Consider the following 14333-nt stretch of genomic DNA (forward strand, 5'->3'; position numbering starts at 1 on the left):
AGTGTCAACAACTTGGAACTTTTACCTATTTATATAGGGAATTTAGCTTATGTGTCCACATTTGTTGGCACATTGGACAATCTTGTAGCACAATTTTTATATCCCCTCCAAACTCAAAACCCTAGCTGTACCCTGTAGCCACCTAGTTTCAATACATTCTATGTATTCTCATGGACTGCTACTCATCATAATAGCTACAATTTTGTTTGTAATAAACTAATCTAATAGTAATTTTGAAACACAATAATGAAAATACAAACCTCAGTAGAAGTTGTAATGTGTTTTTTTGGCCTGCAACTTGATGTTACAATGCCTGTATGGCCTTCAATAGCTTGATACATGAGTATGTAAGAAAATCTTTAAGCCCTGTTTCTTGGTCAAACAGAATATCAGTGTTCCCTTAATGGAGTTCCCTTTCTTTGCTGGGAAAAACCCTGCAGCATAATATTCATCTCCACTTCTTGAAAATAGGTTTTTGCTCCAAATGCAAGTTTTAAAACAATTAATTTTGTTTCTTCTCTCAAAGACAAGACCAGTAAAGAATGTCAAACAAGACAGTAAAGATTTACAAAGAAGACTAAAGACTTTTTTTGTTAAGAGTGCATCTACATTTGGCATTTTCTGGAAAACTGGGATGGAAAACCAGTACACAGGTAGCAATCTACATTGCTAATGAAGACTACTACCTGTCTTCCAGTTTTCTGGTGATAAAATTTGCTCTAGATTTCAATTAGTGAGAAAGTCTCTTCATTTGAACATTTCTGTGAGTTTTTTGAAGCCTCTTAATCTTTTTGGTAAGCCCCATAGTTCCTTTTTCAAATTTATTGCTTGATAAGGCTCCCTAAAAAAACAAGAAAAACAGAACAACCCTTCTTCACTTTCTGATTTTTGGCATGCTGGCCTATTTATTGACATCTTGTTGTGCTGTACCCAAAGAAAGAAAAATGGAATAGCAGTAGCAGTCTATGCTACTCAGTTTTCCAGAAAATACTGGATGTAGATGTGGCTTTCTATCCCACTATCTTATTTGGAATATTACTTGGTGCCTTTTTTATGCTCTTTCCAAACATAATAATTGCTTCTGGGGCAAGTTCCATGTTTAGCCTTTAATGGGACCCGAAAAGGTTACTTACTGTAGTTTTTAGACTGTAATATAAAGTTTAAAAATTAGTTAAATAACTATATATAAAAATTAGTGGTACTTATCAGTTATCTGGAAACAAGAACCACATATAGAATTTCAAAGATCCTAATGAAAAACAGGTTTGCTCTGCATAGTGAGGTATTGCTCACTCCATGAAAAATATTTAAACTTTATTTTTTTGGGGGTTGAAGGGGCAAAAAAAAGGTACCTGGGTTAGGTTGCATATTTAATATATGCTATGCTTTACCCCCACCCCCCGATGTGCAAAAATATAGCCCAAATTTGTTTCTAAATTATTATATTTTCATTATTAGTTTCTAAATTATTATATTTCATTAACATTAACCAAACTTCACTTCTTGTGCATGTTCTAGCTAACTAATAAGTACCAAATTAGCTTTTAGAGCCATATTCTATGTTAAGCTCTTAATGGGCCCTGAAAAGGTAACTTATTACAGTTTTTAGACTACTGTATAGAGTAAATAAAAAGTCAGAGACTAATTAGATACAAAAATGAGCAGCACTTATGTATTGTACTGTCAACACTCAAGTTTATGCTGTGTAAAACTTGAGAATAAACTGATTTTATCTGTCTGTATTAAGAAACAATTAGCTTATACTCAGTGGATAACAAGTGGTGAGTGACAGAACACATTGGAATTATATTTAATATGGGCTATATATTTGCATTTTAAGGGGGTAGGGTTAGGTTACCCCCACCCTCCCTCAAATGTGCAAATATATAGCCCAAATTTGTTTCTAAAGCATTATATTTTCATCATGTTTTCTTTTTCATTAGGATTAACCTAACTTCACTTCTTGAATTTTGGCAGTAGGCTATAATACATAAGTATAAAATGAGCTTCTAAATGAGTCCTTATAAACTCTTTATGATGTTTCATTGCCCTGCTAGTAATGAAGAAAAAAAGCAGAACAACAAAAGAAAAAACATTGCAAAATGTTATTTTCCTTGTTGTTCAAGGTGGGAGCTGTAAGTCTTCTCCTTAGGGTTTTCAACAATGGTGTAGGCTACTTTTGTTTTGTTGTGATGACCATTTTCAAGAAGTTTCAGGCTCTATTTAAAAATTCCTGCAAATTTGTGTTCAATTTTGAACTTCAAGATCATATTTTATTATCAAGATTAATTTGAATCATAATTGGCATTCCAAATTTTTTCTCACAAGACAGCTTTTTTAGAAATACATTTTTTTTAACTTTGGTTAGCCTACTCTGAGCTGGTTTAAGCCCCTTTATGGACTCAAGAAATATTTGACCCCAGAAACAATTATTTTATTTGGAAAGAGCATATAAAATATCATTAAGTGGTGTATTCACTTTCTTCCAAACTAAATTCTTTGAAAAAGTAGGCTATAAATTTAATGCCTACATAAATGTTTTTGAATGTTTCAAATCAGGCCTGATTTCCAAGTCCAACCACTAAGCAGCCTATTTAGCTATGACTGTAACCATAATTTACCCTGGTGATTTTGGATGATAACTGAACTTTCCACTAGATGGCACCCATACAATTTACTACTCACAGCAAGTTCCTAAATATGGCAGTCTTAGCTTTTGCATCACAGTTGGTTGGCCTAAATGTTTATTCCAGGTAATGGCTTCTTTTCTTTGCCTGACATTGATGGTCTGAAAAATTGCACGGGTTAAGCAGAATAGCTTGTTCCTGCCATTCATGGTGAAATTTCTTATGTAATTTTAGTTCATATGCTAATATTCTCAGAATGCTCTTGATGAATCATTTCTCTAGAAGTGAAATCTTTTCTTCAATATACGGCAAACGATTTAAAATTTAAAGGTACGTTGTAAGGAGTAACACTAAAACAAAACGAACAGAAATTATTCCACATATGAGGGGAGCTGTCCTTCCTCAATCCCTTGCTCTTTACACAAGAGTTTGGGTTTATTTCAATTACTTAGAAAGACTGCTGAAATACTAGGGCCGTTGATTTAGAACTAATAGGCTTTTCTTAGCCTTAAAAAACTTTAGCGTAATGAGCGTGGGATTGACGAGGGGGCAGCCCTCCTCATATACGGAATAATTTCTGTTTGTTTTAGCTTTAATGTTGCTTGTTTTTTTTTCAGTTGAAACAAATTGTTTTCCTGTCTAATTACAATTTAAAGCCAAATCCTTTTATGTGTGTGTTGTCATCAGAACTCCTTTTAATAAAGTTTAGGTTTCTATTTCACTCCTTACAGTTCGTTGCTACGAGCTGTTTCACACCTCAAATCGTAATTTTTAAGCTTCGGATCGAAGTCTGCAGTGATTATTGTATCTATAAACAATACGCCCCCTTCTCAATCCCACGCTCGTTACGCTAAAGCATTTTAGCGCCTTAAAAAGCTCCGCATTCCAGTTTAAAGGCCTTTGTTCTTCAGCGGTCATTCTTACAATTGGGACAAAAAGTCAAACCTTAGCATAAAGAGCAAAGGATTCAGAAAGGGGAATATCATATACGTAAAAATTTACGTTCGTTTTTTGTTTTAAGGCTGTTCGTTTTTTCGGTCGAACTGTTTTTATATTTGATTTCTGACTGTTTTATGAATCACACGCAAACTTAAAAAAAATATAATGTGGGCCAACGGTGCCCACATAAAGCCCACTTTCTTGCTGTTAAATATCAATATTTTGTATCAATATTTTGTAAAATCGTCCGGCGTCCACTCGTAGGTTCCTGCTCGTTCCGTTTTTCTGTTTAAGATTACAAATTTTACATTGTAATTATGAATTTTGGACAAAATTCGAACATTAAGTAAAAATTTTCGACTGTCAGCAGTTTTGTTGAATAAGTTCTTATTAATATTATTACTGAAGAATCTTAGGTGAACAGGAAAGGGTACATTTGTTCACATGGATGGAAATTCTGCTAAACTTTTGATATTCTACGCGGCTGAAGCTATCGTAACCTATCAGGTTCATATCAGGTATCAGGGTTGTCGAATACTTAAGTACATCGAAAAAATATGTTTGAATACCTTGAAACCTTGTACATAAAAAGCAAAATAGAAATATTACCAATTAAAATCACTCAAAGTAAAGCTCTTAGTGGTGCTTGCCAGTCCCTCCTCCCAATGTCGTTTCCTGGCGAGGCTCATGATACCCCAGTAGAGATGGGGGTCCGACTCCCGTACCCACACCATATATGGGCATAGAATACTGTCAGTACACCAAATAAGGGCATAGCCTCCCTAGGGAGAATGATTACGTAATCAGGTCAATGACCTCTTTTTCCAAGGTCGATTTATTTGATGTTTCTATGTGTAATAGCTCCAGGACGAAGGTTGCACATGCGCATTGAATTCTAACGGGAGCAATGTTATTGATCTAGGACTCGAGGGAGAAGTGAATTTCCGAGAAATTGATTGCGTAATTGATCGCGAATGTCATGGTGTCCAGAAATAGTATTTGTTGTTGTTGCTCTAGGCAATGTTATGAGTTTCCCGGAATTCGGAACACCTGTGCTGTCGACCTCAATTCACCTATCGTGAATCAATAATTCCCCTTAGAAACAACAAATTAATTTTCCCTTTCTTGACAGATCAATCAATCAATGACATCATCTGGCAGACTTTAAAAATTTCCGCATAGAAACATTTCTCCAGGAATAGATCCAAGTCATTAATTTCTTTGCCTCGGGAACAACTCTTTTGGTCGAACTCCAAAGGATATTAATAACCAAAGGCCATGGAAACAATTAGGCAAGAAACATCTTAGCGATGAATTGTTTTAGCGCGCGAGAAGGCTTCATATTAATTTGAAATGTGTTAGCACAGAGATGCCAATAACAAAGGAACACGCTGAATTTACGTTTAGTGATTATTTGGGCGAAACCGTTTTAGACAGGTTATGGAACTATTTCGGCGAAACAGATAGAGACATTTTAAAAGAAGATTTTGAAGAGATTTTGGAAGAGGTTTTGAGTGTGGTCGTTATAATACACAAGTTTCATTTGAACAGTGTTGTGAGGTCCTCTAACCCAACCCCAAAGGGTTCCAATCCTCCTACCCCAACCCCGAAGGAAGCCCCCGGTCCTCAAAGGCCCCCCAAGCTCCCAAAGGCCCTCCACCGGTCCCCAAATGTCCCCCAGGCCCCAACTGCCCCCCCCCCCGGACACTCAAAGGTCCCCCAAGCTCCCAAAGGGCCACCGGCGCCCCCACAGGTCCACCCAGACCCCCAAAGGCCATCCCCGGGCCCCCCAAAGGCCCATCGAGCTCCCAAAGGACCAACGGGGTCCCAAAGGCCCTCCCCCGGCCCCCAACTGCCCCAAAGGCCCACCCCTGGTCCTCAAAGGTCCCCCGGGCTCCCAAAGGATCAACGGGGTCCCAAAGGCCCTCCACCGGTCCCCAAATGTCCCTCAGGAACCCAAAGGCCCTCCCTGTGCCCCAAAGGCCCACCCAGCCCCCCAATGGCCATCCCCGGGCCCCCCCCAAAGGCCCATCGAGCTCCAAAGGACCAACGGGGTCCCAAAGGCCCTCCACCGGCCCCCAAAGGTCCCCCACGCCCCCAAACGCCCTCCCGCTGCCCCAAAGGCCCACCCAGACCCCCAATGGCCAGCCCCGGGCCCCCCCAAAGGCCCGTCGAGCTCCAAATGCCCAACGGGGTCCCAAAGGCCCTCCACCGGTCCCCAACTGTCCCCCAGGACCCCAAAGGCCCACCCTGTGCACAAAGGCCCTCCCTGTGCCCCAAAGGCCCTCCCCCGGCCCCCAAAGGCTCACCCCAGACCCTCAACGGCCATCCCCGGGCCCCCCAAAGGCCCATTGAGTTCCCAAACGACCAACCGGGTCCCAAAGGCCCTCCACCGGTCCCCAAATGTCCCCAGGCTCCCAACTGGCCCCCCGGGCCCCCAAAGGCCCTCCCCCGCCCCCAAAGGTCCACCAGGCTCCCAAAGGACCAATCGGTCCTCAAGTGCCCCCCCGACCCCCACAGGCCCACCCAGACCCCCAAATGCCATCCCCGGACCCCCAAAGCCCATCCCCCGGTCCCCAAAGGTCCCCCCGAACTCCCAAAGGTCCCCCCGAACTCCCAAAGGACCACCGACCCTCAAGGGACCCACAGACCCTCAAAGGCTCTCCCCGAGCACCCGTCTTTCGGTGATGTGTGTTGTCTGAAACCTATGATTTGGGATGTGTAGTTTGCTACTTCAGGCTTTTCTGAGCTAAGGTTTCCTAGTATTTCCTAGGTGAATGCTGTCTGAAACCATTAGTTTGGGATGAGTAGTTTGCTATTTCAGGCTTTTATGAGCTAGGTTTCTTAGCCTTTCGTTTGTGTGTGTTGAGTGAAACTTATGATTTGGGATATGTAGTTTGCTATTTTTGACTTTTCTGAGTTGGATTTCTTAGTCTTTCATAGGTGTGTGGTGTCTGAAACCTATGATTTGGGATGTGTAGTTTGCTATTTTCGACTTTTCTGAGCTGGATTTCTTAGCCTTTCATAGGTACGCGTTGTCAGAAAATTATGATTTGGGATGTATAGTTTGCTATTTCAGGCTTTTCTGAGCTAAGGTTTTCTAGTATTTCGTAGGTGAATGTTGTCTGAAACCAATAGTTTGGGATGAATAGTTTGCTATTTATGACTTTTCTGAGCTTGGTTTCTTAGACTTTCTTAGGTTAGTGTTGTCTGAAACCTATGATTTGGGAGATTTAGTTTGCTATTTCAGGCTTTTTTGAGTTGTATTTCTTAGTCTTTCATAGGTGTGTAGTGTATGAAACCAATGATTTGCGTTGTGTGGATTTCTACTTTTGACTTTTTTGAGATTGATTTCTTAGAATTTCATAGGTGTTTGTTGTCTGAAACATATAGTTTGGGATGACTAGTTTGCTATTTTTGACTTTTCTGAGCTAGGTTTCTTAGCCGTTCATAGGTGAGTGTTGTCTGAAACCTATGATTTGGGATATGTAATTTGCTATTTCCGACTTTTCATAACCGGATTTCTTAGTATTTCATAGGTGTGTGATGTCTGAAACCCATGATTTGGGATGTGTGGGTTGCTATTTTTTGACTTTTCTGAGTTGGATTTCTGAGCCTTTCGTAGGTGTGTGGTGTCTGAAACCTATGATTTGGGGTGTGTGGGTTGCTATTTCAGGCTTTTCTGAGTTGGATTTCTTAGTCTTTCATAGGTGTGTAGTGTCTGAAACCTATGTTTTTGGGTGGGTGGATTGCTACTTTTGACTTTTCTGAGCTGGATTTCTAAGCCTTTCATAGGTGTTTGTTGTCTGAAACATATAGTTTGGGATGACTAGTTTGCTATTTTTGACTTTTCTGAGCTAGGTTTCTTAACCGTTCATAGGTGAGTGCTGTCTGAAACCTATGATTTGGGATATGTAATTTGCTATTTCTGACTTTTCATAACCGGATTTCTTAGTCTTTCGTAGGTGTGTGATGTCTGAAACCTATGATTTGGGGGTGTGTGGGTTGATATTTTTTGACTTTTCTGAGCAGGATTTCATAGCCATTCGTAGGTGTGTGTTGACTGAAACCTATGATTTGGGATGGTTAATTTGCTATTTTTGACTTTTCTAAGCTAGATTTCTTAGCCTTTCATAGGTGTGTCCTTTCAGAAAATTATGATTTGGGAAGCACACAAAAACTTACACATGCACACGAAAACTTACATGCACACAAAAACTTAAATTCACACAAAAACTTACACACACACACACACACACAAAACTTACACACATAAACACACGAAAACTCACACACACACGCCAAAACTTACACACACACAAAAACTGACACACACACACACACACACAAAAAATAACACATGAACAAAAAAAAACTCACACACACACTCACAAAAACTTACACACACACACTCACAAAACTTACACAGACACACACGAAAACTTACACACACACTCCAAAACTTACACACACACAAAAAATTACACATTCACACTAAAACTTACACACACACACACGCGAAAAATTACACACACACGCAGAAACTTACACACACACAAACTTACACACACACACACACACACACACAAAAACTAACACATGAACACTAAAACATAAATTCACAAAAAAAATTACATGCACACAAAAAATAACACACACACACACACACACAAATCTTACACACACACACACACACACAAAAAATCTCACAAACACACGACAAAAATAACACACACAAACAAACATACACACACACACACACACACACACATACACAAAAACTTACACATGAACACATAAAAACTCACACACACACACGCCAAAACTTACACACACACAAAAACTTACACACACACACACACACAGACACAAAAACTAACACATTAACACAAAAACTCACACACACACACTCACAAAAAACTACACACACACACAAAAACACACAAACTAACACGCACACACACGAAAACTTACACACATAAAAACTTACACACACACACACACACACACACACAAACAAACAGACACACCCACACAAAAAACTTAAACACACAAAAACTAACACACACACACACACACACACACAAACACAAACACACACAAACAAACTAACACACACACACACAAAAACTAACACACAAAAAAACTCACACACACACACATACAAACACACACAAACACACACACACACAAACACACACACACACACACAAACGCAAAAAAAAACAATCACAAAACAGGATAACCACAAACACACACACACAGAAACTCACACACACACAAAAAAATTATATACACACGCAATAGCTTATACACACAAAAACTTACACACACACACAAAAACTTACACACACACACAAAAACTTACACACACACACACAAAAACTAACACACACACACATGAAAACTTACACCCACACGCCAAAACTTACACACACACGCCAAAACTTACACACACACAAACAAAAACTTACACACACACACACACACACACACACACACACAAAAACTAGCAAAATAACATTAAAAATAACAATCTCACGAAAAATAATACACACACACACTAAAACATACAAAAAAAATTACAAAATAACAAACACAAAATCTTAGACACACAAAAACTTACACACAAAAACTTAATCAATCACTCAAAAACTTACACACACACACACCCACACTAACACCCACAAAAACTTACAAACACACACAAACACAAAAAAACTTACACACACACACAAACACACGAAAACAAAAGCACACACAAAAAAAATTACACACACACACACAAAAACTTACACACACACACAAAAACTTACACACACACACACACACACACACAAAAACCTACATATGCACACGAAAACTTACATGCACATAAAAACTTACATGCACACAAAAACTTACACACACGCTCAAAAACTAACACGCACACACACACACTAACACGCACACACAAAAACTTACACACACACACGAAAAATTACACACACACTTCAAAACTTAAAGACACACAAAAACTTACACACAAACACACACACACACACACACACACACACACACAGACACACACACACACACACACAAATTATCTATGGCTAAGTTTGTTAAAGACAAGCTATTTTATAGCGAAAACACACAAAATCAGAAAAAATGTTCAATGTTCCTTTAGTACCTACACAATTAGACTAAAAATGAAGATATTTATGCAGAGTTTCAACTGGCTATGGCTAAGTTTGCTAAAGACAAGACATATTCTTGAGAAAACACACAAAATAAGAAAAAATGTTCAATGTTCCTTTAGTACCTACATAATTATACTAAAAATGAAGATATTTATGCAGAGTTTCAACTAACTATGTCTAAGTTTCATAAAGACAATATATTTTCTTGCGAAAACACACAAAATCAGAAAAAATGTTCAATGTTCCTTTAGTACCTACACATTTAGACTAAAAATGAAGATATTTATGTCGAGTTTCAACTAGTTATGGCTAAGTTTGCTAAAGACAAGATATTTTCTTGCGAAAACACACAAAATCAGAAAAAATGTTCAATGTTCCTTTATTACCTACACAATTAGACTAAAAATGAAGATATTTATGAAGAGTTTCAACTAGCTATGGCTAAGTTTGCTAAAGACAAGCTATTTTCTTGAGAAAACACACAAAATCAGAAAATATGTTCAATTTTCCTTTAGTACCTACACAATTAGACTAAAAATGAAGATATTTATGCAGATTTTCATCTGGCTATGGCTAAGTTTGCTAAAGAAAAGATATTTTCTTGTGAAAACACACAAAATCAGAAAAAATGATCAATTTTCATTTAGTACCTACTCAATTAGACTAAAAATGAAGATATTTATGCAGAGTTTCAACTATCTATGGCTAAGTTTTCTAAAGACAAGCTATTTTCTTGTGAAAACACATAAAATCAGAAAAAATGATCAATTTTCATGTAGTAACTACTCAATTAGAATAAAAATGAAGATATTTTTGCAGAGTTTCAACTAGCTATGGCTAAGTTTTCTAAAGACAAGCTATTTTCTTGAGAAAACACACAAAATCAGAAAAAAAGTTAAATGTTCCTTTAGTACCTACACAATTAGACTAAAAATGAAGATATTTATGCAGAGTTTCAACTAGCTATGGCTAAGTTTACTAAAGACAAGCTATTTTCTTGTGAAAACACACAAAATCAGAAAAAAAAATTTTCAATGTTCCTCTAGGACCTACTCAATGAGGCATAAATGAAGATATTTATGCAGAGTTTCAACTATCTATGTCTAAGTTTTCTAAAGAAAAGCTATTTTCTTTTGAAAACACACAAACTCAGAAAAAATAGTGTTAGTGTAGATTCAGTTAGGCTAGGTGAGGTGAGGGTCGGATCGGTTAGAGTCAGTTAGGTGCTGCTCCGGTAGGTTAGGCTAGGTTAGCCTACGTACGCGCGCGTATAGGTTAGGTTAGGTTGGATTAAGTTAGGTTAGGTTAAGTTAGGTTAGGTTAGATTAAGTTAGGTTAAGTTAGGTTAGGATAGGTTAGATTAAGTTAGGTTAGATTAGGTTGGGTTAGCCTACGTACGCGCGCGTACGTAGGCTAACCTAGCCTAACCTAACCTAACCTAACCTAACTTAATCTAACCTATCCTAACCTAACTTAACCTAACCTAACTTAATCTAACCTAACCTAACTTAACCTAAACTAAATTAATCCAACCTAACCTAACCTATACGCGCGCGTACGTAGGCTAACCTAGCCTAACCTAACTTAGCCTAACCTAACTTAATCTAACCTATCCTAACCTAACCTAACTTAACCTAACCTAGCTTAATCTAACCTAACAATATTTTTTCTGATTTTGTGTGTTTTTTGCAAGAAAATAGCTTGTCTTTAGCAAACTTAGCCATAGCTAGTTGAAACTCTGCATAAATATCTTCATTTAAGCATAAGTGTGTAGGTCCTAGATGAAAATTTTAAATTTTTTTTTTCTGATTTTGTGTGTTTTCACAATAAAATATCTTGTTCTTAGTAAACTTATCCAGAGCTAGTAGTAACTATTTATAAATATATTAATTTTTAGTCTAATTGATTAGGTAATAATGGAAAATTGAAAATTTTTTCTGATTTTGTGTGTTTTCGCAAGAAAATAGCTTGTCTTTAGCAAAATTAGCCATAGATATTTGAAACTCTGCATAAATATATTCATTTTTAGTCTAATTAAGTATGTACTAAAGGAAAATTGAACATTTTTTCTGATTTTGTGTGTTTTCACAAGAAAATATCTTTTCTTTAGCAAACTTAGCCATAGCTAGTTGAAACTCTGCATAAATATCTTCATTTTTAGTCTAATTGAGTAGGTACTATATGAACATTTAACATTTTTTTCTAATTTTGTGTGTTTTCACAATAAAATATATTTTATTTAGAAAACTTAGCCATAGCTATTTGAAACTATTCATAAATATATTAATTTTTAGTCTAATTGCGTAGTTACTAAAGTAACATTCAAAATTTTTTATGATTTTGTGTGTTTTCTCAAGAAAATATCTTGTCTTTAGGAAACTTAGCCATAGATAGTTGAAACTCTGCATAAATATCTTCATTTTTAGTCTAATTGTGTAGGTACTAAAGGAACATTGAACATTTTTTCTGATTTTGTGTGTTTTCGCAAGAAAATATCTTTTCTTTAGCAAACTTAGCCATAGCCAGTTGAAACTCGGCATAAATATCTTCATTTTTAGTCTAATTGTGTAGGTACTAAAGGAACATTGAACGTTTTTTCTGATTTTGTGTGTTTTCCCAAGAAAATAGCTTGTCTTTAACAAACTTAGCCATAGCTAGATGAAACTCTGCATAAATATCTTCATTTTTAGTCTAATTGTGTAGGTACTAAAGGAACATTGAACATTTTTTCTGATTATGTGTGTTTTCGCAAGAAAATATATTGTCTTTAGCAAACTTATCCATAGCTAGTTGAAACTCTGCATAAATATCTTCATTTTTAGTCTAATTGTGTAGGTACTAAAAAAACATTGAACATTTTTTCTGATTTTGTGTGTTTTCGCAATAAAATAGCTTGTCTTTAACAAACTGAGCCAGAGATATGTTGTGTGTGTGTGTGTGTGTGTCTCTCTGTGTGTGTGTGTGTTTGTGTGTGTGTGTGTGTGTGTGAGTTTTTGTGTGTGTGTAAGTGTTGGAGTGTGTGTGTAAGTTTTAGTGTGTGTGTGTAAGTTTTTGTGTGTGCGTGTAAGTTTTTGTGTGTGCGTGTAAGTTTTTGCGCGTGTGTGTAAGTTTTTGTGTGAATGTATGTGTTTATTTTAATGTAAGTTTTAGTTTGAATCTGTATGTTTTTGTGTGTGTGTGTGTGTGTTTGTGTGTGTGTGTGTTTGTGTGTGTGTGTGTGTGTGTAAGTTTTTGTGTGTGTGTAAGTTTTGGCGTGTGTGTGTGTAAGTTTTTGTGTGTGTGCGTAAGTTTTAGTGTGTGTGTGTGTGTGTGTTAGTTTTTGTGTGTGTGTGTGTGTGTGTGTAAGTTTTTGTGTGTGTAAGATTTTGTGTGTGTGTGTGTACGTTTTTGCGTGTGGGTGTAAGTTTTGTGTGTGTGTGTGTGTAAGTTTTTGTGTGTCTAAGCTTTTGTGTGTGTAAGTTTTGACGTGTGTGTGTTAGTTTTCGTGTGTGTGTGTATTAGTTTTTGTGTGCTTGTAAGTTTTCGTGTGCTTGTGTAAGTTTTTGTGTGTGTGTGTGTGTGTGTGTGTGTAAGTTTTTGTGTGTGTGTGTAAGTTTTTGTGTGTGTGTGTTTGTTTTTGCGTGTGTGTGTCAGTTTTGGTGTGTGTGTGTGTTAGTTTTTGTGTGTGTGTGTAAGTTTTTGTGCGTGTGTGTAAGTTTTTGTGTGTGTGTGTAAGTTTTTGTGTGTCTAAGCTATTGCGTGTGGATATAATTTTTTTTTGTGTTTGTGTAAGTTTGTGTGTGTGTGTGTGTGTAAGTTTTTGTGTGTGTAAGTTTTTTGTGTGTGTTTGTGTAAGTTTGTTCGTATGTGTGTGTGTGTGTGTGTGTGTGTGTGTGTGTGTTTGTGTGTGTGTGTTTGAGTTTTTGTGTGTGTTATTTTTTTGTGTGTGTGTGTTTAAGTTTGTTTGTGTGTGTGTGTGTGTGTGTGTGTAAGTTTTTGTGTGTGTAAGTTTTCGTGTGTGTGTGTGTAAGTTTGTGTGTGTGTGTGTGTGTGTGTAAGTTTTTGTGAGTGTGTGTGTGTGTGTTTTTGTTTTAATGTGAAAGTTTTTTTGTATTTGTTTGTGTTTGTGTTTTATTTTTTTGTTGTTTTTTAGTTTTTGCTTGTGTTTTTGTGTGTTTTTTTTGTGTTCATGTTTAAGTTTTTGTGTATGTGTGTGTGTGTGTGTGTAAGTTTTTGTGTGTGTGTAAGTTTTGGCGTGTGTGTGTGTGAGTTTTCGTGTGTGTGTGTGTGTAAGTTTTGTGTGTGTGTGTGTAAGTTTTTGTGTGCATGTAAGTTTTTGTGTGCATGTAAGTTTTCGTGTGCATGTGTAAGTTTTTGTGTGTGTGTGTGTGTGTGTGTTAGTTTGTGTGTGTGTGTGTGTGTGTGAGTTTTGGCGTGTGTGTGTTATTGTTTGTGTGTGTGTGTGTGTTAGTGTTCGTGTGCATGTGTAAGTTTTTGTGTGTGTGTAAGTTTTGGCGTGTGTGTGTAAGTTTTCGTGTGTGTATGTGTAAGTTTTGTGTGTGTGTGTGTGTAAGTTTTTGTGAGTGTGTGTGTTAGTTTTTTTGTG

General features: G+C 37.1%; 1 protein-coding gene across 2 annotated transcripts in view; it reads right to left on the minus strand.

The window, feature by feature from the left end:
- Positions 1-2906, minus strand: part of LOC148941960 (required for meiotic nuclear division protein 1 homolog) — an 81554-nt gene extending 78648 nt beyond the window's left edge. For both annotated transcript variants that reach the window (XM_089103664.1, XM_089103662.1), the window contains exon 1: positions 2686-2906. In XM_089103664.1, the coding sequence (XP_088959790.1) occupies positions 2686-2836 (151 nt within the window). In that variant the 5' untranslated portion in view covers positions 2837-2906. The remainder of the gene's footprint in view (positions 1-2685) is intronic.
- Positions 2907-14333: the final 11427 nt, after the last annotated feature.

Source organism: Artemia sp. Qi Xiang Cuo, chromosome 17, assembly GCF_049724085.1.
Source record: "Artemia sp. Qi Xiang Cuo chromosome 17, ASM4972408v1, whole genome shotgun sequence".
Lineage (NCBI taxonomy): Eukaryota > Metazoa > Arthropoda > Branchiopoda > Anostraca > Artemiidae > Artemia > Artemia sp. Qi Xiang Cuo.